This window comes from Pantherophis guttatus, chromosome 7, assembly GCF_059756535.1.
Source record: "Pantherophis guttatus breed Tessera chromosome 7, ASM5975653v1, whole genome shotgun sequence".
NCBI lineage: Eukaryota > Metazoa > Chordata > Lepidosauria > Squamata > Colubridae > Pantherophis > Pantherophis guttatus.
The window spans coordinates 14,069,469-14,092,527 of NC_142069.1; the positions used below are offsets into that span (position 1 = coordinate 14,069,469).

The 23,059-nt window shown below is 41.3% G+C and overlaps 1 protein-coding gene across 4 annotated transcripts in view; it reads left to right on the plus strand.

Moving 5' to 3' along the window:
- EPS8 (EGFR pathway substrate 8, signaling adaptor) overlaps positions 1–23,059 on the plus strand; it is a 173,211-nt gene that overhangs the window by 96,577 nt on the left and 53,575 nt on the right. For all 4 annotated transcript variants that reach the window (XM_034402806.3, XM_034402803.3, XM_087873057.1 and 1 more), the window contains exons 3-9: positions 2,435–2,508; positions 10,217–10,284; positions 10,550–10,711; positions 12,622–12,771; positions 15,788–15,870; positions 18,605–18,741; positions 20,832–20,905. In XM_034402806.3, the coding sequence (XP_034258697.2) occupies positions 2,435–2,508; positions 10,217–10,284; positions 10,550–10,711; positions 12,622–12,771; positions 15,788–15,870; positions 18,605–18,741; positions 20,832–20,905 (748 nt within the window). The remainder of the gene's footprint in view (positions 1–2,434; positions 2,509–10,216; positions 10,285–10,549; positions 10,712–12,621; positions 12,772–15,787; positions 15,871–18,604; positions 18,742–20,831; positions 20,906–23,059) is intronic.

Sequence of the window (23,059 nt, forward strand, 5' to 3'; positions counted from 1 at the left end):
GTTATTACGCATATTGTTTCTATGCATTTAACACTACAAACTCCTTGGCTTTTGATTCCCTCCTCCCCCCCGCCCGAAAAACAGCCATACATAATTGTTAGAAGCTTTCCTTATACACAGAAAACAGAACAGATGGGCGTATGTGGGTGGCTCATGCTAAACTTTAGAATTCTGCCTTAGTAATTATGGTTTATCTGTAGATATTAATTGGTTTTTGAAAGAAGAACTTCAGATTGTCTTAATCCTAAACACATTTCCAAGCTGCTTAAAAGCATACTCAAACAAAATTTATTTGATCTTAGCTTGAATAACAAGAAACAGTTATTTGTCTATGTGAAAAATGGCAAAGCACGGTCTCTTATTTTCGTGAGTGTTTGAGGAGGAATTCTATTAATAGTTTCAGAATCTGCAAAGCTATGGTTGGAGGCCAAATCATATGAGGAATGAATTAGGCATGTCTAATCCATCAAATCAAAATCTAAGGGACTGGTTTGGACAAAACTCAACAGCACTTTTCCGTGCGGCTGTTATTAAAAATAGGATCACCAACATGATCGTAAACATCCGATGATGGATATGGCACAAGAAGAAGAATCTATCAAAAAGAAAGATTAGGAGGGAGCATGACAATTGTCTTCTAGTACAGAAGTAACGGGGGAAAGTTTGTTAAAGAGAGATCCAACTAGGGGTGAAGTGCTCCCGGTTCAGACCAGATCGCCCAATCCGGTAGCGACGGAGGCGGGTGGTTCGGAGAACCAGTGGCAAAAATCCCTGCCCCCCCCATTGCCCAGCTGAGCCGCGCAATCATCAGAGGCTTTTTTTTAATTTTTAAAAGCATTTTTTTTCAACCTCTTTGGCAGAAAAAATGCTTTTACTTTTGCTTTTAAAACTAAAAAAAAAAGCCTCTGATGATCGCGCGGCTCAGCTGGGATCATCAGAGGCTTTAAAAAAAAAAAAAAAGAAACCTTCTGCCGATCAGGCAAGTCAGCTGGGATCGTCAGAGGCTTTAAAAGCATTTTTTTTACAACCTCTTCAGCCGAAGAGGTTGTAGAAAAAATGGTTTTAAAAGTAAAAAAAAAAAAAGTTGGCCACGCCCACTCAGTCATATTACCCCACCACCACCAAGCCACGCCCACAGAACAGGTAGTAACAAATTTTAGATTTCACCACTGGATCCAACCTAGAAATAAGGAGAAGTTTTCTGACAGTGAGAACAATTAATCTATAGAACAGTTTGTTTGCGAGAGTTGTGGATGCTCCATCACTGGAGTTTTTCAAAAATAGACTGGACAACCGCTTGACCGGGTTGGTATAAGGCAGTGATGGGAAACCTTTTAGACACCGAGTGCCCAAACTGCACGCATGCATCCATGCCAAAACTGAAAGATGCAGGCATGCACGGACATCTGCGCACATGCGTGGATATCTGCATGCATGCACAGACATGTGCATGTGCAGACATGCGCGCATGTTCAACAGAAGACCAGCTGGCTGGCGGGAGGCAGGGCATCCCAACACTGGCAGTGCAGCAAGAGGTAAGATTTTTTTTCTTTTGTGAGCTTCTGTTTCATCATTTGCAGGGAAACAGAAGCTCACGAAAGAAACGCCACAGAGATCTGACCTGGGGCGACGGCACACGTGCCAGCAGAGAGGGCTCCTCATGCCACCTCTGACATGAGTGCCATAGGTTCACCATCACAGGTATAAGGTCATCTTAAGCATGGGGTTGGACTAGACAACCTCTGAGGGTCCTTCCAGCTCCGTGATTCTATGTTCTATGATTAAAGGCTGTGTAAAGAGCATCTCAAGGTTCTCTGGTTATCTACATGTTTTTCAAAGACAGAGCCGAAGACAGATAGGCCCACTAGTTCTAAAACTGGCCATGTAAATTCTAAATATCATTTAGCATATAAGGTGCTGTCCCTAACTTAGTATTTCTGATTGCTCCCCAACTCTGTTTTCCTAGTTGGCTTTGAACCACTTAGAAAATATAATTTGTTTCAGATTATATCAGAGGAATTATAGCTCATTGTCCTTATTTAGGTTTCTTTCTAGTTCTAGATCCAAAGTAATCTTATAACATAGTTTTAGGGCACATTATGCCTCCATCTCTCTAAAGTTGAGTTGATCCTTAAAGTGCCTGGTGACTGAGTAGGCATACTCACTCACTTGCATATTTTTTTTTTCTTTTAAGTAGCCGAATGGTGAGATGGAATTCCTAGTTTTTGGAATTTCTGCTCAGCAACCACTTTATGTGGATTCCTTCACACTTGCTAAGCTGATCCACATGAACCGGAAACATGAAAGACAAAATCCTTATATTCCTGAATTCTGTACTCACTGCAGCTAGTCTTTGAGTTTTAGCTTGGTTGTATATTGATTGGCTTTTCCAAGAAAAAAAGGGCACCTAAACATCCTATTTCTTGCCTTGCAGTGGATATGGATCACCAACATTTTCTTCAAGGGACAAGGATCAGAGTTCAAAGACAAGCGCAAAAGCTTTGTACGGTAAGATTCGCTAGCCGATGCTGAGCTTATAATTGGATCATGAATGCAAAGTCTTAATTAAGCTAGATGGGCTGAAATTGTAGAAAAATGATTTAGAGCAGAGGTGTCAAACTTGATTTCATTGAGGGCCGCATCAGGGTTGTGTTTGACCTCGGGGGGGGGCAGGGTGGATGTGGCCAGCGCAACGTCACTCCAGTTGGGGGCGCCTGTGGTGGCCCAAGCGCTCTGCCAACGAAAACAGGCTCCTGAGCTCCGTTTTTGGCTGTCACAGCCTCCTGTGACCCTCTGCCAGTGAAAACGGAGCTGTTTTCACTGGGAGAAGCACCATAGACCGGTCCTTTACTGTTTCCAGGGCAGCCCCGCGGGCCAGATCTAAGTATCCTGCAGGCCGGATCCGGCCCCCGGGCCTTGAGTTTGTCACCCCTGATTTAGAGTCATCAAGCATTGCATTCTATAGCATCTCTTGTGTGTGTGTGTGTGCCCTAGAAATTAAATTGCTATTCATTTATTTATTTAACCCATCCCATTCTAAAAAGTCTGCACTGTGTACAGGTGGTAATAAACTTACAACCATTCATTTACTATTGTTTGAAGTTACAACCGCATTGAAAAAAGTGGCTTAAGACCGGTCTTCACACTTACAACTATTCCCACGGTCACATGTACAAAATCTGGAACTTGGCAACCACATGTATTTATTACTGTCAATATTTGTGATTATTTTTGTGACCTTCCCAGACAGCTTCCGATGATCAATCATTGGGGAAAGCTAGATTCTCTTTTAACAATGCCAAGATTCATTTAACAACAGCAGTGATTCGCTTAACAACCATGGCAAAAAAAAGATTGTAAAATCGGGAGTGGCTCTCTTAATCACCACCTTTCTTAGCAGTGGAAATTTTTTTTCCCAATTGTGGTTGTAAATCAAGGACTATCTGTACAGCAAATATACAAATCATATATAGACTAATCAACCTCCTTTCTCCTCCCTTTCAGAAGTTGAGTGTTCACCCAACAATTAATTAGATCTAAAGGTACACCGGGCCCCACAAAGCAGTCTACCATCTAGCCCATACCCCACATATTTCTTGGATGGGGAGATAATTCTCAGCAGGTCTTCTGAAGATGAATGAGCTAGACCAGGGGTGTCAAACTCAAGGCGCGCGGGCTGGATGCGGTCTGCGATGTCGTATCTGGCCTGCGGGGCCATCCTGGGAAATGTAAGGGGCTGGCCCGCGTCGCTTCAGCCCGGTCTACCCAATGCGAAGAGGAAACATGCCAGCAGTTTGGAGAGTGGTGTCATGCTGGCCACGCCCACCCAGTTGACCACACCCACCCAGTCGGCCACGTCCGCCCAGCCTCCCCAAGGCCAACCACAGCCCTGATGCGGCCCTCAATGAAATTGAGTTTGACACCGGTGGACTAGACAGATGAATTTAATTTTGGCCAGAGAGTACCAGATACACGCTTATGCTAGACCATATAGGACTTTGTAAGTAACAACCAGGCCTAATTTGATCCTGGAAATTGATTCTTTTAAGCACATGACTTACATGCCAAAGTGTACCCCTTTTTCTCTTGCTTTGATGTTAGATCCTTATGTGCATATAGATGAAAGTTCAAAGACTGCCTTTTATTTCCCAACCTTCAGAAATCTAGACAGAAATGGAACAAAAGAACTGAATTGGGGATCTTGTATACATTGATAGAAAACTGCTAAGCAGTTTTACTTGTAGTTAGACAAATGGATTAAAGGCAGCTACCAAGGGGGACAGCTGTAAGGTTTTAAGGAGGACAAAGTTTTTTTAGTTGTAGGGTGGATTGGTTCTAGATCAACACCGACAGTAATAATATGTGTATGTAGGCGTGATGCTATTCCCTTTCAGAATAAGCAACATTTTGTAAAGGAGAGATAAAGAATAATAAAATAATGAATCATAAAACACAGGAAACGTCAAATCAGTCGTGGGAGCCTGCTTTTCTTGCCTGCACAGTTTTTAGCAAACACAGGTTGATTTCTTTTTGATCTGCAAATTGATCCTCATTAAAAGCCTGTGTCTGCATGTTGCGTTTAATAAAGCTCTTTTTTCTTTTTTTTTTTCTTTACTTCTTTGTTCTTTAGAGCTGTGTGTGACAACCAATTTTTCATTGCAAGTCAACACTAGTATCAGCACTATTGCCTTGACATCTTCCCAAATGGAAATAATCACTGGGTATAGGATTGATCTAAATGTTCCTTCTTTTCCTTTTTTAAAAAAAATAATAATAATAATTCTCGTGAACAGATGGGTTTTATTTCTTCAGATCGTCATCCAAGCAAAAAACCAAGAAAGGTAGCAGACGACAACAGACTTTGTTGCTCTGTGTGTGTTTGTGTATATATACGTGTGGGCATGCGCGCACGTGCGTGTATGCATGCACATTTTCAGTACCCAATCAAATGCTTCTAATGTTTAATAATGGATTGTTAGACACCAAAATGACTGAGGAGTTTTACGATGGGGCAAGTTTGAGCTTCCTAAATGTGAGAGAAAAGTTATTTCTCAGTTGCTGTGCCTATTAATGGCCTTTGGCATGGACAAGTAAATAAGCCAATCAGAAAGCAGCTAATGGGTTTGAATCTCCCGGGCTTTTATATTCCCACCCCTAACTGTCAATGTGACGGTATAAAAGGAGATTCTTGACAGAAAATCGTTGGCAGTTCGGAGAGTTCTGATTAGGGATCAGAGGCAGATCTTATGTCTTACAAGACTCTTTCTTAGGAAGAATAGCCCGAATTTCCATCGCATAGAGCGATTACATATATATATATATATATGACAGGATATTTATTTTTATGTAAATAAAAACAGTTTACTGTGAACTGCTCTTGATGCTCATTTGTTATAGTAGATCTTAACAGAGATAAGGTTTACGGTACATCGATTTACCCCTCCACGACACTAAATATATGTGCAAGACAGGGAAGGACATTGATAGTGAAGCCCATCAGTGAATAGGGAGGAAGAGGTTATACTAAATCCTTGGTGTCTATGGAGATTCTCAGTCATCCAGGTCATGGTTGTCCCAAAGGTGCTTTTTCAAGAGGCAACTGGACTTTCTTGTTTTTTCTTTTGAAGACGTTTCATTTCTCATCCAAGAAGCTTCTTCAGCTCTGTCAGGATAGTGAGGAATGGAAGGATTTATATTTTAAAAGGATGCAAATGACCAGCTGTCTGCAAGAAATATAAATCCTTCCATTCCCCATTATCCTGCCAGAGCTGAAGAAGCTTCTTGGATGAGAAGCAAAACGTCTTCAAAAGAAAAAACAAAAACAAGAAAGTCCAGTTGCTTCCTGAAAAAGCACCTTTGGGACACTGGACTTTCTGGTTTTTCTTTGACGACGTTTTGCTTCTCATCCAAGAAGCTTCTTCAGCTTTGACTGGATCCATTCCCCACCATCCAATCGGAATTGAAGAAGCTTCTTGGATAAGAAGCAAAACGTCTTTAAAGAAAAACCAGAAGTCCAGTTGCCTCATGAAAAAGCACCTTTGGGACTAACTAAATCCTTGGCATGCTGTAATTTTCAGAAAATAATAATTGAGGGCATTCTGCCCGGATTAGACCCTGTAATCTTCTGAATATGCAGTTGCTATCACATCCCATACTACAGGGGTTCCCAACCCTCCGACCGCAGATGGGCACCAGTCCGTGGCCTGCCAGAAACCAGGCCAGGCAAGCAAGCGAAGCCCCATCCATGCACACACAAGATCCAGGGAATGCGTGAAACCACGCTCACCCTGGTCTGTGGAAAAACTGCCCTCCATGGGACTGATCCTTGGCGCCCAAAAGTTTGGGGGCTCCTGTCATTCTATACTGGAGAAGAACATGAGAATTATAGCTAAACAAGTCTAGGGCACTACATTATGAAAAAAAATATAGTTTGAATATTTACTATATAACAGTGCTTCTCAAATATAAGCAACCTTAAGGCATGTGGACTTCAATTCCCAGAATTCCCCAGCCAGCAAGGGAATTTTGGGACTTGAATTCCACATATCTTAAAGTTGCCAATTTGAAAAGCACTGCTGTAGCATAAAACTCAGGAGCTGGATCCTGCAACCTTTTTTTCCAGGCTCCACAGTGGAGAAGATAAATATTATGCGTATAGGATTTAAATACCTCATGTAAGAAGTACATAAATAAACAGATATTGACAGCACTTTTTCCACTATGCCCCATGGTGTCATCTCACAAAGAAGCCCAAAAGGTACCAATAAAATATAGGAAGCTCATAACATATTGTGAGCCATCTTACAACATTGCCTAGAAAATGTGAGGTACCATCAAACATGGGAAACCTGAATTATTTCCTGATAGTTGAAATCTGCTGCTTTAATTTGGAGGTCCTGTGGGCATCATTTGGCATAGGTGCCATTTTGGTGATGCTGACATATCTCAATGCAGAGGTGAAATCCAGCAGGTTCTGACAAGTTCTGGAAGTAATAGAAATTTTGAATAGTTCGGAGAACCGGCAAATACCACTTCTAGCTGGCCACAGAGTGGGGTGGGAATGGAGATTTTGCAGTATCCTTCCTCTGTCACGCTCACCAAGCCCACCAAGCCACGCCCACAGAACCAATAGTAAAAAAAATTGGATTTCACCAATTTCTCAGTGCCTAATTGAAGATGAGGGGAGACAACAACATGGCACTCCTGAAGAACTGGGTTGAAAAATGCTCTAAAAATAATTTCTGATAGAATGAAATAAAGAGTACGATATTCAGGTAGAATGCAACTGAAAAGCACGTATTTATTTGACTTACTTTGTTTGTTCTCAAACAAAAATTAAACTAGACATAAATCACTATAGATTTGTCATTACATCAGTCACTATAAATTTGTGATTTATAGTCACAAATACTTGTCTGAACATGGCAGCATCCTTGTCTGGCTTAACCTTCAGTATTCAGTGTATTCAGAAGATACACTGAATGATTGATTATATATTGTTTGTTTATAAAATAAAAAAAACTTTTTAAATAAAAAAAAACCTTCTCATTGTAACCAGCATGGCTTGATCTGAATGGTTTTTTTGTACTATCAGATCTGGAACCCTTTGATATTACAGTATGTGATTGTTAAGGCTGAACCTTACATATGCTCTTGAGTTCAGTTCTGTTGCTTCTTCTACTCACAATCTCCCTAGAGATTGTAGAAAACTGGCTTTACATACAGGTGGTCCTTGATTTACAACCGCAATTGGGATCAGAATTTTCATTGCTAATTTCAAGGCAGTTGTTAAGTGAACCAGGGTGTTATTAAGTGAATCTGGCTTCTCCCATTGACTTTTCTTTTTGGTTAGTCAGCTGGGAAGGCCACAAATGGCAATCAACTAAGTCCAGAACATTGCAACCATCATAAATTTTGATCATGTCGCCGTGGGGATGCAGCAATGATTATAAATGCAACAACCAGTTGTAAATCACTTTTTTTCCAATATATTTTTAATTTTGAACAGTAGCTAAACGAATAGTTGTAAGTTGAAGACTACCTGTATCTCATTGTCACTAACTGATGGCTGCCTGCTTATATTTACTCCTCAGGAAACTTTGGGCAGGAAGTTATTTTTAGAAAATGATTATACCACCTCTAGTAATGGATGTTTAAACGCTATATTCAATTTTTGTGATGGAAAATATTTTCATTGGGCTGTTTTTAGAAAAGAGATACCTATTTCCTAGAAAGATGTACCTCAGTTACATTATTCATCCACATTCAGGGAGGAGAATGAAGATTTTAAAAATGTTGGGTGTGGTAAAATTCACATGTCAACAGAATTGTTGACGGGATCTTGTCGTTGCCTTCTAATATGCTGAGAGGAATCTAGGACACTGTGGACAGTACTGTCATCATCCATTGTTTCTCAGAGTATTGTTCAGTACTTTCCATTTCAATTATGGCAAACTTAATTTGAAAATATCTAGGAAAGCCCTGTCTTTTGTCTACATGAATGTATCCTCCGCTATTGACCTGGTTTTATTATTAATTGCTATGAGTGCTGTGGTGAAAAGAAGTGATAAATTTAATAAATGAAGTAATGGATCAGAAATAACAGACTAAGGGTTAGGATTAAGGCCTGCAGAATTGATGCTATAGCAACTGATGAAAGAATCGTTTATTAACTTTGACTACCTATGGACCATGTAATGAAATATGGCTACTGTTCCCTGAAAGGCTTTATATAGGAGCTTTTATGCATACATAAACACATACTGACTGTGTGAATGTATATAATACATACACACTATATAAAACTGCATCCCTTTTGCCTTTCAGCTCCAATCCAGGAGCCCTCAAGCAGTCGCATTCACGACAAACCATTTTTATACCAAATTCATATTTCGCTGTTAAACTCTTGTGGCTGAGAGGTTAATACAGCTGCCTAACATGCAGGCAGCCCAAGTTCGAATCCAAGGAAGGGTATGGCTAGCTGGGTTCGAGACCTGAGCTCTGCGCAATGAGGTGAGCTCCCATTACTTGCCTCAGCTCTCACCCACCTAGCAGTTCAAAAGCATGCATATGCGAGTAGATAAATAGGTACAGCTTCAGTGAGAAGGTAACAGTGTTCCATGTGCCTTGGCCTACAATGAGGCTGGCCACATGACCACGGAAATTGTCTTCAGACAGCATTGGCTCCCTTGGCTAAGAAATGAAGAGCACATACACACACACACACACACACACAAACACACACACACACACTACAGTTTGACATGACTGGACAGGAGAACCCTTTATATATAAGAGTTCATATATATATATGTGTGAGTTTGTGTGTGTGTATATATACTGTGTCTATCTATCTATCTATCCATCCATCCATCTACACACATACATATGTATGTGTCCATATACATACACAGTATATATGTACAGATACATATACACACATAGTCAGATGTACACAATAAATATATAATTTATATTTCAGTATCTTTTGCTTAAAGTTTTCTCTAGTTTTGCTTAAAGTTTTCTCTCTTCCTGTAATGTCAAGGCTGACTTCCTCATAATGCACTGAATTAAAATGAGGCATGATAGTTTGTGATTTAGCATGTTAAGAGAAACACTATTGGCAGGTTGTGTGAATCAGGCATTTCTATTAAGCAGTGAGATATGCTTTACTTGTATTCGTTTGGGCATAGTATATTATGCAAATGTGCTTTGTTAATTCAGGTTTAGGATTAAGTGTGATTTCAAATAAAATAGTAAAAGTGATTGGCTTGTGGTGTCATTTGCTTCTCTTTTGTTTGCTTTTTTCCTCCCAGATGGAGATGTTTCTTCTCAAGTTATGTGTGAGAAGACTGCTATTTCATTGCTAAGCTGTGGCTTATTTAATTATGAGTTTTTGAATAAGACTCAATTTATTGGGTTCATCCAACATGCTCAATTCTAAAAGTTTACAAGTCATCGTGGCACATTTCGCTTAATCTATGAAGCCAAAACTAAAGTAAACACTTTCTGGTTTAGTCAGCTGGTGAATCAATCCATTGTCTTGAGATTTAAATTTGAATCAATAGATTAAAACCCTACTGAGTGATGTTTATCATTTTATCATCTTAATTCAGGGATAAGCAACTGGTGCCATCATAGCTCTCCACCCATCAATATTTTTAAATAAATTTAGTATTCTAATATCCTCTTTTTTCCATTTTTGATAAAAAACCAGAGCAAAGGAAGAATTATGCACGAGACAGCATCAGCAGCATTTCAGAGATAACACAATACCATGTGGAGGTAAGATTTATTATTATTATTATTATTATTATTATTATTATTATTATTATTATTATTTTATCTTATTTATTTATGCACATCAGATATATCCAGATAGAAATAGCTGGTTTGTTGTTGTTTTTTCATTCTCTCCATTTTATTTGGAGAGCATAAGCAACGTGTTTTGCTTTTGCAAAAAGAATCTCTTTCCAAAAGTTTTAAGTATCTGCTCTGCTGATCCTTTTGTAAACATACATCTCCTTTTTCTCTTTTGTCAACCTTTCAGCACCTGACCACTTTTGTTCTGGATCGGAAGGAAGCCATGATCACAGTTGATGATGGAATAAGGAAGCTGAAACTCCTGGATGCGAAAGGCAAGGTCTGGACACAAGACATGGTACTTCAAGTGGACGACAAAGCTGTCAGTCTAGTGGACTTAGAATCCAAGGTAATGTTGTGACCCGTCAGCGGCCTGTGCAGCTAGTAGCTGATTCTGACAGCAAGGAGGCTGGTGTGGTGCTGCGCCAGCAGCCTGTGCAGCTGGCACTCGAGTCAGACAATGAGGAGGCTGGAGAAGATGTGGTGCCAGAGGCGGGGATTCAGCCAGGGCCTTCAGAAGCTCCCTTAAGTGAAGAGGACGAAGAGGAGGAGCCTCTTCTCAATGCATGGGCGCACAGAGCTGCCAAAAGGCAGGAGTGGCTCCTCAGGAGGAGGTCTCCTCGAGAGTAAGGCTTGGGGCTAATTGGCCATTCCCTTAGCCTATTTAAGGAGGAATGCCGACTGAAGCAATTTGCAGGGAACAACTTTGTTCACATACCTTCATATCTTGTCTTGCTTATCTTATCAGCTTCCTGCAAATTGCTTCTGGGCATTCTGCCAACCACAGTAAGCTTTCAGTTATTATCCTTTGAATTTTTGGTGGCTGTTAATGCAGTTAATTAACAGCCATTGTTCTAAAAGACTTGTTTAACTTAGTAAACTAAGGTTTGAACGGACTTTGTGTGTGCTGCGTTCTTTGGGGTCCGTAGCTGGGGCAGAACAGGTAAAGACTCAGTAATAAGGTTGATGTGTTGGCAGAGTTGGGCGAAGATCTTAAGCAAGGTGGGGAGGAAATGGGAAACGTTTTCAGAGTTTTGATTAGAGCCGGGTTACATGTTATCTGATGAAAATTATCCAACCAATTAGTGAGCAGAGAAGTTGGATTTACGGACAATTTCTTTTCAATTTTGCCAGGGAGGAAGAAATTCTCCAGCTGTGAGAATTTTTACTGATGTTTTCTTCTTTGAAAAAAAAATGTCAAAAGCTAATTCTCATTCATGAAACAGCCTGAGAAATAATAGAGAGTGGGGGGGGGGGGGGCAGGAATTCAGAGAATCCATCTTTCTGGCTTTTGGTTTTATATTATTTTTTTCCCCTCACTTCTTTCCTGTTGTCATATCTCAAGTCATAGTATATTTAGGGGTACCAATATATTGGGAAGACGAGAGAGGGAATTTTAACCATGTTGAAGAATTTTGTTAATTTATTTATTTTATTTATTTGTCAAATACGTATAAGATAACAGATATAAGTATAAACATGATTATGAATACAGGAAATGGATACGAATAAAAGGGGACATTAGGACAGGGACGGGAGGCACGCTGGTGCTCTTATGCATGACCCTTACAGACATCTTAGGAATGGGGTGTGGTCAACAATAGACAGTCTAAGGCAGCGGTGAAATGCTCCCGGTTTTGGGGGGGGGAATGCTTTTAAAAGAAAAAAAAGACTCTGACGATCAGGCAACTCAGCTGGGATCATCAGAACCTTTTAAAAGCATTTTTTTTTACAACCTCTTCGGCCTTTTTTAAAAGTAAAAAAAAAAAAAAAGTTGGCCACGCCCATCCAGTCACATTACCCCCCACCAAGCTGTGCCCACAGAACTGGTAGTAACAAATTTTACATTTCACCACTGGTCTAAGGATAAAGTTTTGGAGGTTTGGGGAAGAAACCACAGAGTCAGGTAGTGCATTCCAGGCATTGACCACTCTGTTGCTGAAGTCATATTTTCTGCAATCGAGTTTGGAGCGGTTCACTTTAAGTTTGTATCTATTGTTTGCTCTTGTATTGTTGTGGTTGAAGCTGAAGTAATCGTTGACAGGTAGGACATTGTAGCAGATAATTTTGTGTACTATGCTTAGGTCAGACAGAAGGCGTCGTAGTTCTAAGTTGTCTAAGCGCAGAATTTCAAGCCTGGTGGCATAAGGTATTCTGTTGCGAGCAGAGGAGTGGAGGACTCTTCTCGTGAAATATCTCTGGACTCGCTCAATTGTATTAATTTGTATGTCCCACTTCTTCCTCCCATTTACCTTTCAGAATGAACTTGAGAACTTCCCCTTGAACACAATACAGCATTGCCAGGCTGTGATGAATTCATGCAACTATGACTCCATCCTTGCTCTGGTGTGCAAAGAGCCATCGCAAAGCAAAGCAGACCTCCATCTTTTCCAGTGTGATGAAGTCAAGGTAGGGCAAAATACTACAGTTAAACACATGGAGCTAGAATATATTAGGTTTTTTTTTAATTTGCTTGCTTATTTATTTTGTTCCATAACCTTGCTCCGCTGACTTCAATCTATCATCTCCTAAACCTGTTGGATCTTAAATTCTGAATTAGCAGGAAATTCTAGGAGCTGTAGCATCAATGCACCAGGAAGATGGTAGGCTATGGAAAACTTAAATACGCCATTCATACTTAAGAGCTGAACAAGATCTTGTTCATACATTAGGTCTACATTAACCAATGCCAAGCACTGATGATGCTACCTAGTTTGCCCATGATGGCAAATCTATGGCACGCCTGCCAGAGGTGGCACGCAGAGTCCTCTCTGTGGGCAAGCGCGCCGTCGCCCCAGCTCAGCCAGCTGGTCGTCGGGTTTCCAATGCACACACTTGCGCCGGCCAGCTGGTTGTTGGGTTTCTGAGGTGCGCCCCAGCTCAGCCAGCTGATCGTCGGGTTTCCATGCTCCTTCGGTTTGGGCACTCTGTGCCTAAAAGGTTCGCCATCACTGGTAAAGGTTTTCCTGTCTAAGCAGTGGGTTGGACTAGAAGACCTCCAAGGTCCCTTCCAACTCTGTTATTCTATGTTCTGTTCTGTTCTGTTCTGTTCTGTTCTGTTCTGTTCTGTTCTATTTAATCATCATCAATCTTTCACAGTAATTGCATTTGCAGAATAGCAGCATTTATGAATATTCTTGTATAAGTCATGTTTATGTTACCTTAAATCAGCTTGCTGTGTGACACTTCAGGAACGTTTTGTGGAAAGCTATTCTGAGAATGCTTAGGATGGCTCACTGACACATAAATAAAAGGATGATTAAACAACAGTAGGGAATTGATAAAAGATGCCGGAATCAGAGACCTGTTTCAGTGGTTTTCTTTTCCAGACAGAATATAATGATATATAGATTTGGCTTTTAGAACATGACCTGCTTGCTGAGATGCTAAAGATCTAGTTGTAATAATTTCAGCTCTTAAACAGACTTAATATTCAAATTCTTTTTTTTTTTAAAGAAAAGGATAGTTACTCTGCATTTATTTGGAAATACAAATGCCTACGTTGTTGCTTATAGCCAATAACCCTGCACAGTATTTGGCTTCCTGCCAACCAGTATCCATAAATATTATGGATTTCTCTGCATAATAATCCCCCTGTGATACTTAGTGTATAAATGAATTGGAGCAATGAGTGGCATTTTTGGAGTATAATTGAGCTCTGTAAAGAAACACAAATATTAAATAAGCTGATCTTTAGAAGCAAGTGGATCCCTGCCAAACGAATGGGGAGGGATTCCTTAAAAGCTTGGTCAGCAATTTGTTTTCCTAGAAGTCCATTTTGATATCGAAATAAAAGACAATGAATCACAGTAATGTGACTGATCAGAAAAGGGTCTGGGACTCAGGATGGAAATCTTGGCAAAGGTATCGACCTAGTGTAGCCACAACTGTAAACAAGGCAAATTCTATAAAGGGAATCATTAGAATGTTAATTAAAAACAACACCTCCAGTGTTTTTATATAAATCTGTGGTGAGGCTACACTCCCCAAAGCATTTTATAGCGGGTGAAAAGAGTGTCTACAAAGAGGAGCAACCAAAATGATTAGGGAACTTTCAGTACAGGTAGGCCTCGACTTACAACAGTAGTGACCGTTCAAAGTTACAACGGCACTGAAAAAAGGGGACTTATGACCATTTTTCACACTTACAACCATTGCAGCATCCGCTTGATCATATGATCAAAATTCAGATGCATGGCAACTGGTTCATACGCTTCTCTTTCCCAAAACACAATTTGTAATTCATCCCAAACGAATATGCACTGTAACTCAAAAGTAAAATGAATAATTCCATGTTAAATCATAGGATTAGCAAGTAGGGTTTATTTTGTTTTGGTGACAACTTTCTATCAAAGACCATCACTGTTGATTTGCCTAAGAGAGTCTCCAATAAAATACAGGAAGTTGTCGACTTACAACTCTTCATTTAGTGACCGTTCAAACCAGGGGTGGGTTCTACTTACCTTTACTACCGGTTTGGAACGGGATCGCTTCTTTTTGCCGTCGCGTGCCAAAAGCGTGGGGAGCGTGGGGGGATCACGTGCACGCGTGCCCACACCCATAATTCAATGCTTTCCCCCTGCGCATGCGCACGTGACCCCTCCCCACACGCGACCCCCACTTTTGGCGCGCGATGGCACGGTGGGACCGGAAGGCCCATTTTTCACCCTCCCCAGTCTCCAGGGGCTTTCTTGGAGCCTGGGAGGGTGAAAATGGCCTCCCCCCCCCCCAGGAGGCCCTCCAGAGGCCGGAAACAGCCTGTGTCCTGACTTCCTGTGGGCCCAGAAGGCCCGAAAATCAGCTGGCCTGCGCGCTGGAGCTGAGCAAGAGCAACACTTGCGTGCCCACCGATATGGCTCCGTGTGCCACCTGTGGCACACGTGCCATAGGTTTGCCATCACGGACCTAGCACATTCCTTCCAATTAACTAGCATAGACATTTGCCTTAACAGGTAACATGTATCCATTTAGCTTCTTACTGTTTGCCCTGATTTGATCCCCAAAGTTTTAGACTGACATCCGTTTCATCATTTGACTATATTCCTCTGAATTGGAGTCACACCCAGCTGCATGCTGAGTGCTCTATTGCTACATTCTGTTACAAGCCACGCAATTCCACTACAATTATTAACTCAACATGGATAGAAAAAGAAACTTAGGGTGGCCATCACTTAGGCGTCTAAAATACGAAAGGGAAGGTCTTTGCTGCATCTCGTGTTATTTAAATTCCCAAATCGCCTACTGAAGTTGATTGGCCGCTGTTTCTAGATGGATGAAGAGAGTACAAGTGGAAAGCGAACGTTACAGAATTTGCAGCTATAAGATATGATGGCCACTCTTACCTATAAAGCCTCAGTGCGTTCAATAGATTGCTTGCTCAAGCGTTCAGCAGTGCATCAAATTAATTGCTTCTGCTTCTGCTCAGGCCAACTTCATCCACGAAGATATTGAAAGCGCAATCAGCGATAGCAAAGGAGGGAAACCAAAGCAGCGACTTGAAACACTCAGGTAAAACCAAAGCCTTGCCTTGCAAATCTTTCCTAGCGTTTCCGGCAGTGGTGGGATTCAGTCAGTTCGCAGCACTTCGAGAGAACCGGTTGTTAACTTTCTGAGCAGTTTGGTGAACTGGTTGTTGGAAGAAATCATTAGGGCAGAGAACCAGTTGTTAAATTATTTGAATCCCACCACTGGTTTCCGGTAAGGGGTACATTAAGAAGCTGGTCATGCGGGCAATATATTTGGCCTGTGCAAAGTGACATAGATTCACTTTGATGAAGCGATTCGGGCTGTGAAGGGAACACAAATCACTCTGATGAAGCAAAGAGATTGGCCCATTTATCTCGCCAAAGGAGTTCAGGTGGCCTCAAATTATTTTAGATCCGTGGTGTGGAAGAAGAAGGCTGGCTTCAGCTCTCTTCCCCGATGCATTGGCTGAAGAGCTTCCAAAGCTGCACATAAGCTTTGGGACTGCACGTAGCAATGTGTGCCAGAGCCACACAGCTGGGCACATTGAAGCCGCTGAGCATTTGCTGAAGCAACTCAGCATGGGAGCTCTTCAGCCAGTGCTGAAGCAGCTTTGAGTAGCGTTTGGTCCAAAGTTTCATCAAACCCTGGCATCTCTTCAGAGCTTTGTACAATCCCGCTGTATGTTAAACCTCCAATAACAGAAGCTGTAGCTCTTTTATACTTCTTGCTAGGAACTTCAATAGAAGAATATATTGTCCTCAGGCGTTGCGTGTCCGTTTCCTACCGATGCCTAGGCTGGTCACAGTACAAACAGAATGCTGAAATGAACAGATTTTTTGGTCTGATTCATGATGGCTCTTTTTATATTGTAGCAGATCCAAAAGTAACTAATTAAGAAACACAACTTGGGGAGAACCCAGAGGTTTACAGAATTATTCAGTGCCTCTCCCTCTCTTTTTCTGCCAAAGTAAAATAAAACTTTAAAAAAACTACGCAATCCGGTGAAATAAGGTAGTTGTAAAATGCATTGTTTCCAATTCTACACAGCTTGTGTTATTGCAGAGGGGAAAATGGTTATCTGCTTAAATGCCTTGAAACAACAGTTCTTGTAATGCTTAAGAATGCAATAGAACATTTTGGTACAGTTTCCACTTAGGTTAGTAAACCAGCACATTTTCAGAATTGTCCTTCCTTGGGCCTTTTTCAAACGCTGTGTGGACACTTTCTCTGTTTTGGCCACGAGCTCTTTAAAACCAACAAATGTACACTGAAATTCCATTGTTAAAATGTTGTGCGCCTCTGCTTTTCTCATCTGTTACTGAAATCTGAACTTCAGTAACTAATAGCCCTAGCATAAGAGGGTAGGAAAAGTTCAGTATTTAAAATAGTCAAGAGAAAGGTAAACATTTTTATTTATTTTCCTTGTACTAGTTGTGCCCATCTCAGAGAAAGTTTGTTTATGTGGTCACAAAGAATTGACACCAACTCTTGACACCTAGTCAAATCCAATTAAGCGGGTTCTGTGCTTTTACACCATTCTGTTCTAAATACTGTGTTTTCCCGAAAATAAGATCCTGTCTTATATTTTTTTGAACCCCAAAATAAGCACTTGGCCTTATTTTCAGGGAGGTCTTATTATTTTGGGGTGCATTGAGCAAGACAGGACTCCTCTTGCCATCTTACCTGATTTCCAGCTCTGTTTCCCTAACCCTAACCAGAGGAAATGGCGGGGACTGGCTGTGCATGCGTTTAAATATTTTCAGAGAAGGCTTATTTTGGGGGGGGGCTTGTTTTAATGCATGCGCACCCTCAAAATGACGCTATAGAGAACTGCACACCAGAACAACTAGACACAAGAACAGTTTTTCCCCAAATGCCATCACTCTGTTAAACAAATAATTCCCTCAACACTGTCAAGCACTACTATTAATCTTCTCATCGTTCCCACCATCCATCTCCTTCCACTTATGACTGTATGACTGTAATTTTGTTGCTTGTATCCTTACGATTGATATTGTTTCCTGATTGCTTATTTGTACCCTATGACTATCATTAAGTGTTGTACCTTATGATTCTTGATGAACGTATATTTTCTTTTATGTACACTGAGAGCATATGCACCAAAGACAAATTCCTTGTGTGTCCAATCACACTTGGCCAATAAAAAAATTCTATCTATCTATCTATCTATCTATCTATCTATCTATCTATCTATCATCTATCTATCTATCTATCTATCTATCTATCTATCTGCTCAAAAGCCCGATTGGGTTTATTATCAGGGGATGTCTTATTTTCAGGGAAACATGGTAGAAGGCAGTTCTGCAATGGAAGGATATAAAACTCTGATGGTGCAGTGGTTAAAGTGCAATATTGCTGGCAAACTCTGTCCACAGCCTGGAGTTTGATCCTGGCAGGGCTCAAGGTTGACTCAGCCTTTCATCCTACTGACTTTGGTAAAATGAGGACCCAGATTGTTGGGGGCAATATGCTGACATTGTAAACCATTCAGAGTGTGCTGTAAAACGCTATGGAGCAGTATATAAGCCTAAGTGCTAAAACTCAGCTTCACCAAAACGTGGGTGGATGAACACAGACAGTTGATGAACAGATGGACAGACTGACAATTGATAGGTGTGGCTATATGCCGCTTCCGACAGAGAGTCATGGCAATACAAATTGGCCAATAACAAACATCTGAAAGAGGAGATCTTGGTTTTTTGTTTTGTTTTTTTTGGTGTTTCAGTGTTAGATCATTCTTTTTTTTCCTATCTAGGATGATTTCCAGATCAGAGAGTGCCATTCCTCCACCTCCCAGAGCCCCAGCTCCTGTCCCTCCAGGGACTGTTACACAGGTGGATGTCCGGAGCCGGGTGGCAGCTTGGTCTGCATGGGCAGCTGAACAGGGAGATTGTGAGTGTTTCTAAAACTTTGAGATGTGATTCAAAGACTCTGGATGTTCTGCTCTGAACATTAGGGAGCCTTGCCTTAGGGCAATATGACTCGTTCTTGTAAATGTCCTAGCAAATAAATTGAAGGTATTCTACTCTCATTTAGCTTATGTTTCAACTCTTGTTTTAGTTTACTTTTTAAAGAAATATTTTGACCCACATCTGGGAGATCACTCCATGGTGTCTAGTTTTGAGTATGACTAGACTGTTGAACAAGCAAGCTGTTAGTCAAATCAGGTATGGAGAAAGACAGCAATTGACATTAAGATTAAGAAGCCATGCCAAGGTTTTTAATGATATTTGAGCCTAAAATAAGATATCAGAACAAGTCAAAGTGACATAAATGATGACCAGGGCAAGTTTAAAATTTTTACATTTTTACAAAGAGCCGAGGTGGCGCAGTGGTTAGGGTGCAGTACTGCAGCTACTTCAGCTGACTGCTAGTTCAGCAGATCAGCGGATCAAATCTCACCGGCTCCAGGTTGACTCAGCCTTCCATCCTTCCGAGGTGGGTAAAATGAGGACCCAGATTGTTGGGGGCAATATGCTATTTAGTATACTTTCTTTGGTGTAAGCCGCCCAGAGTCCTCAGAGAGTGGGCGGCATAGAAATATGACAAACAAACAAACAAACAAATAAATAAAATCAGAGGTCGATGGGAGAAAAATGGAATAATAAATGTTTACTGACATAGTATTTCCAATATTAGCTCTTTTAGACCTAAAATTTGTCAAATTTTGATTGGGCATCACCAAGCGTTTTAAGTTTCTCTTATTAGATTTAGAGAAATTCTTTCTAATTAGCCTTTCACTCCTGAATAGCACAATAGTCTTGATATCTACTCTTAAGACACATATTTTATGGGATTGCACATTTTACTAAATCATAACCTTAAACTTAGGCAGGATTCAGATGAATGTCGGATATTTTGTGGTTCAGTATATCATGTGGATACAACCATCATGTTGTTGGGCCTGAACCCATAGATGTTTGCATTCCTTAGAGCTTGGCTGGACTTTGGCCAAATGTTGTTTCCCAAACCTCAGCCCCTTGTGGTGGATCCCATACTTTACAGCACAGAAAGTCTACATTCTAGGTGTCTCCATCTCAACCGTCTTAGGCATCAAGGTTAGAGAAAGCCTGCAGCAAAAATCTTCTCTGCAAGCATCGTATTTGGATGACATAAATAAGGAGTTTGAAATTGGATTTCCAGCAAATATAATGGGAGCATCGCTCCAATTCACGCTTAAAAGATAGAAATGTGTGGATTTCTTGGCAAGAATATTAGCAAAATTATGCTTTGTAGCTTTAGCAAGCTGAATGCATATTTCTGTATTGACGATAGGCGACTGTTATATTCTCAAGATGACTACAAGGTTCTTATTTAAGATGCTTCCTGTATTTCCCCAATATCTGAGAACTCTAGGATGTATAATAGGGCCAAGGACTTCTGTTATGATAGTTCTTTAAATATGAGGTATGCATTTTGGGTGGGGCACTTGACCCTGTTCTCTTCTTCCAATTCCATTTCCATTTTCCAAATATGTAATCATTGGTGTTTTATTTCGGCTTCCATAGGCTAGATTCATTCATTACTGAATTAATATATTTTCCAGTTCACATGATAGATTGAATGATAAGCTAATCCAATCACCTAGGTCCGTGATGGCGAACCTATGGCCTGGAGGAGGTGGGGAAGGCCCATTTTTCTTTCTCACCTGGCTCCAGATCCTCTCTATGCATCTGGGGAGGGCGAAAACAGCCTTCCCCACTCCCTCGGAGGTCCTCCGGAGGCCTGAAACAGCGCGTTTCCCAACTCCCGGTGGGGAGGAAGTGACGTTTTTTGCTTTCCCCCAGCCTCCAGAGACTCCTAGAGTGCAGTCTCTGGTGCAGACTTTCTTATTTCATTCAGAGAAAAGCCACTCAATCTTAGTATGTTGCACAAATATGAATGTTACATTTTTCAGGAACTTTGGTAAAATTGGTGGGGGCAACCACAGCCACTGTTTCTCTCCCCTGAGGAAGCTTCTCTTCATCTCTTTGCCTCTTTAGGTGAGAAACCAAAGCAATACCACGAGCATGAAGAAACTGCTGAAATGATGGCAGCCAAGATTGACCGAGATGTTGTAAGTGACCAAAGAGAGATTGCTTTGCAAGAGGTTTTGATGTTCCTCAAACTCATGGTGTTGGAAGAAATGTCCATCTGGGTTCAGTTCCAAGTGGGGGGGAAAGATTCATGGTGGCTGTTTGGAAAGATGGTTTAATGGTGGACAGGATCACATGGCTTGAGATCCCGGGCAAAAAAGGCCCATGGAGCGGAGAGAGAGAGAGATTTATACCCTCTGTTGGGATTTGAATTTGAGCTTGTATTCTGATTGGTTGTCAGACTCCAATGGGGCCATGCAGGGATAACTTTGTAGGTTGCCTGTGTTCCAGGCTTGGTTGAGCCTTGCTGGGTGATGATGTAATGAAAGGGCTTTGGGCAATTCCTATTATGGCTCTGCCTGGAGGAGGTCGATCTTTATTATGTAGAATAGACTGGCCCAGGCCTTAATGGCCCATTGACAAAGGTGGGGTGGGGTGTGGGCTGAGTTTCTGCTTCCGTTTTAGGGGAAATATTCTGACTTTTTAATATTTCCTAAAATATCTCATTTTCCTAGGAGAGGGGTGGGTGCTAACTTCCTACAGTGGGGCAGGAGATATTATCCACTAATTTTTTTTTTCTCCCAACAGTAAACTTCAGGGCTGTGAAATAGGAAGACATTTAATGGTTACTAAGCTCATTTATTCCAGAATTCCATCTAGAAGCTGCCCAATACTTCAGTTATGGAGCGGAGCTTAAATAACCTCCTGCCACTACCTCCTTTTCTTCATGCTGGCTTCTGTTCAGTATTTAATAGTCTCGGGTGCTTCCCTGCCTCTTCCCTAATGAGCAACATGCCTTATTTAAAAGACTTCTATTTTATTCTCAATCAAGTCCCAGCATCGATTGCCCCCTTGAATTTTTTAAGGCTCCAATTCCATTTCGTTCCCGGTCTGGCCAGCAGTGGGAGGCAACCGATATCTTCCCAGATTGCAAGAAAAAGTCCAACAGCAGGCAATATTGTGATTTGTGTTGATTTTGATTAAAACGGAGGGTTTTTTTTTTCCAGCAGTCAAGGGTGTAAAAAAAAAAGGAAGGTGTGGAATCCTGATTTGCATAATTTCTGGTTAAGTTTGGGGAAGCGGGGCTGCTTTTCATGCTTTATGTTTACTAGGCTGTACTGCTCCTGCCACAATTTCTTCTTAAAAGTGTGAAGCAACCCTGGGAGTCAGATGAAAAAAAAAAGACATCCTTCAGTTGCCTAGCAACTGCAGTGTGATTGTCTGGCACCCTCTCGGAACTTAAGGCTTGGCTGCATGGAGGGTATTAGTTGAGGTAGGGAAGAGTGAGATGGAGGATTTGTAAGCCCGGTAAGGATGTGTAGAGGATGTGTGGGTGGGTGGGTTCTTCCACAGGATATTAAAAGTGGAAAGACCAAGGTGCTATATTAACTACTGACCAGTAGGAGGCACCACATGACCACTAAATGCCCCTGTATACTCTACATCAGGGGTCTCCAACCTTGCTAACTTTAAGACTTGTGGACTTCAACTCCCAGAGTTCCTCAGCCAGCAAAGCTGGGAGTTGAAGTCCACAAGTCTTAAAGTTACCAAGGTTGGAGACCCCTGCTCTACATGCAACACCTGAGAGTTCAACTCCCCTTGAGAGGCTGTTCATAGAGCATCCAAGAAGAAGTCTTCTTAGAAGACTGGACTGGAGGCTAAAACATATGAAGAACGGTTGCAGGAACTGGGAATGTCTAGTTTAATGAAAAGGAGGACTAGGGGAGACATGATAGCAGTCTTCCAATATCTCAGGGGATGCCACAAAGAAGAGGGAGTCAAGCTATTCTCCAAAGCACCTGAGGGTAGAACAAGAAGCAATGGGTGGAAACTAATCAAGGAGAGAAGCAACTTAGAACTAAGGAGAAATTTCCTGACTGTTAGAACAATTAATAAGTGGAACAACTTGCCTCCAAAAGTTGTGAATGCTCCAACACTGGAAGTTTTTAAGAAGATGTTGGATAACCATTTGTCTGAAGTGGTATAGGGTTTCCTGCCTAAGCATAGGGTTGGACTAGAAGACCTCCAAGGTCCCTTCCAATTCTGTTACTCTATTCTATTCTAAGAATTATTCTATGTCTGAAGAGTTCCAGTTCACACAATAGGTAGATGTAGCATAGTGCTTCCTACTGGAC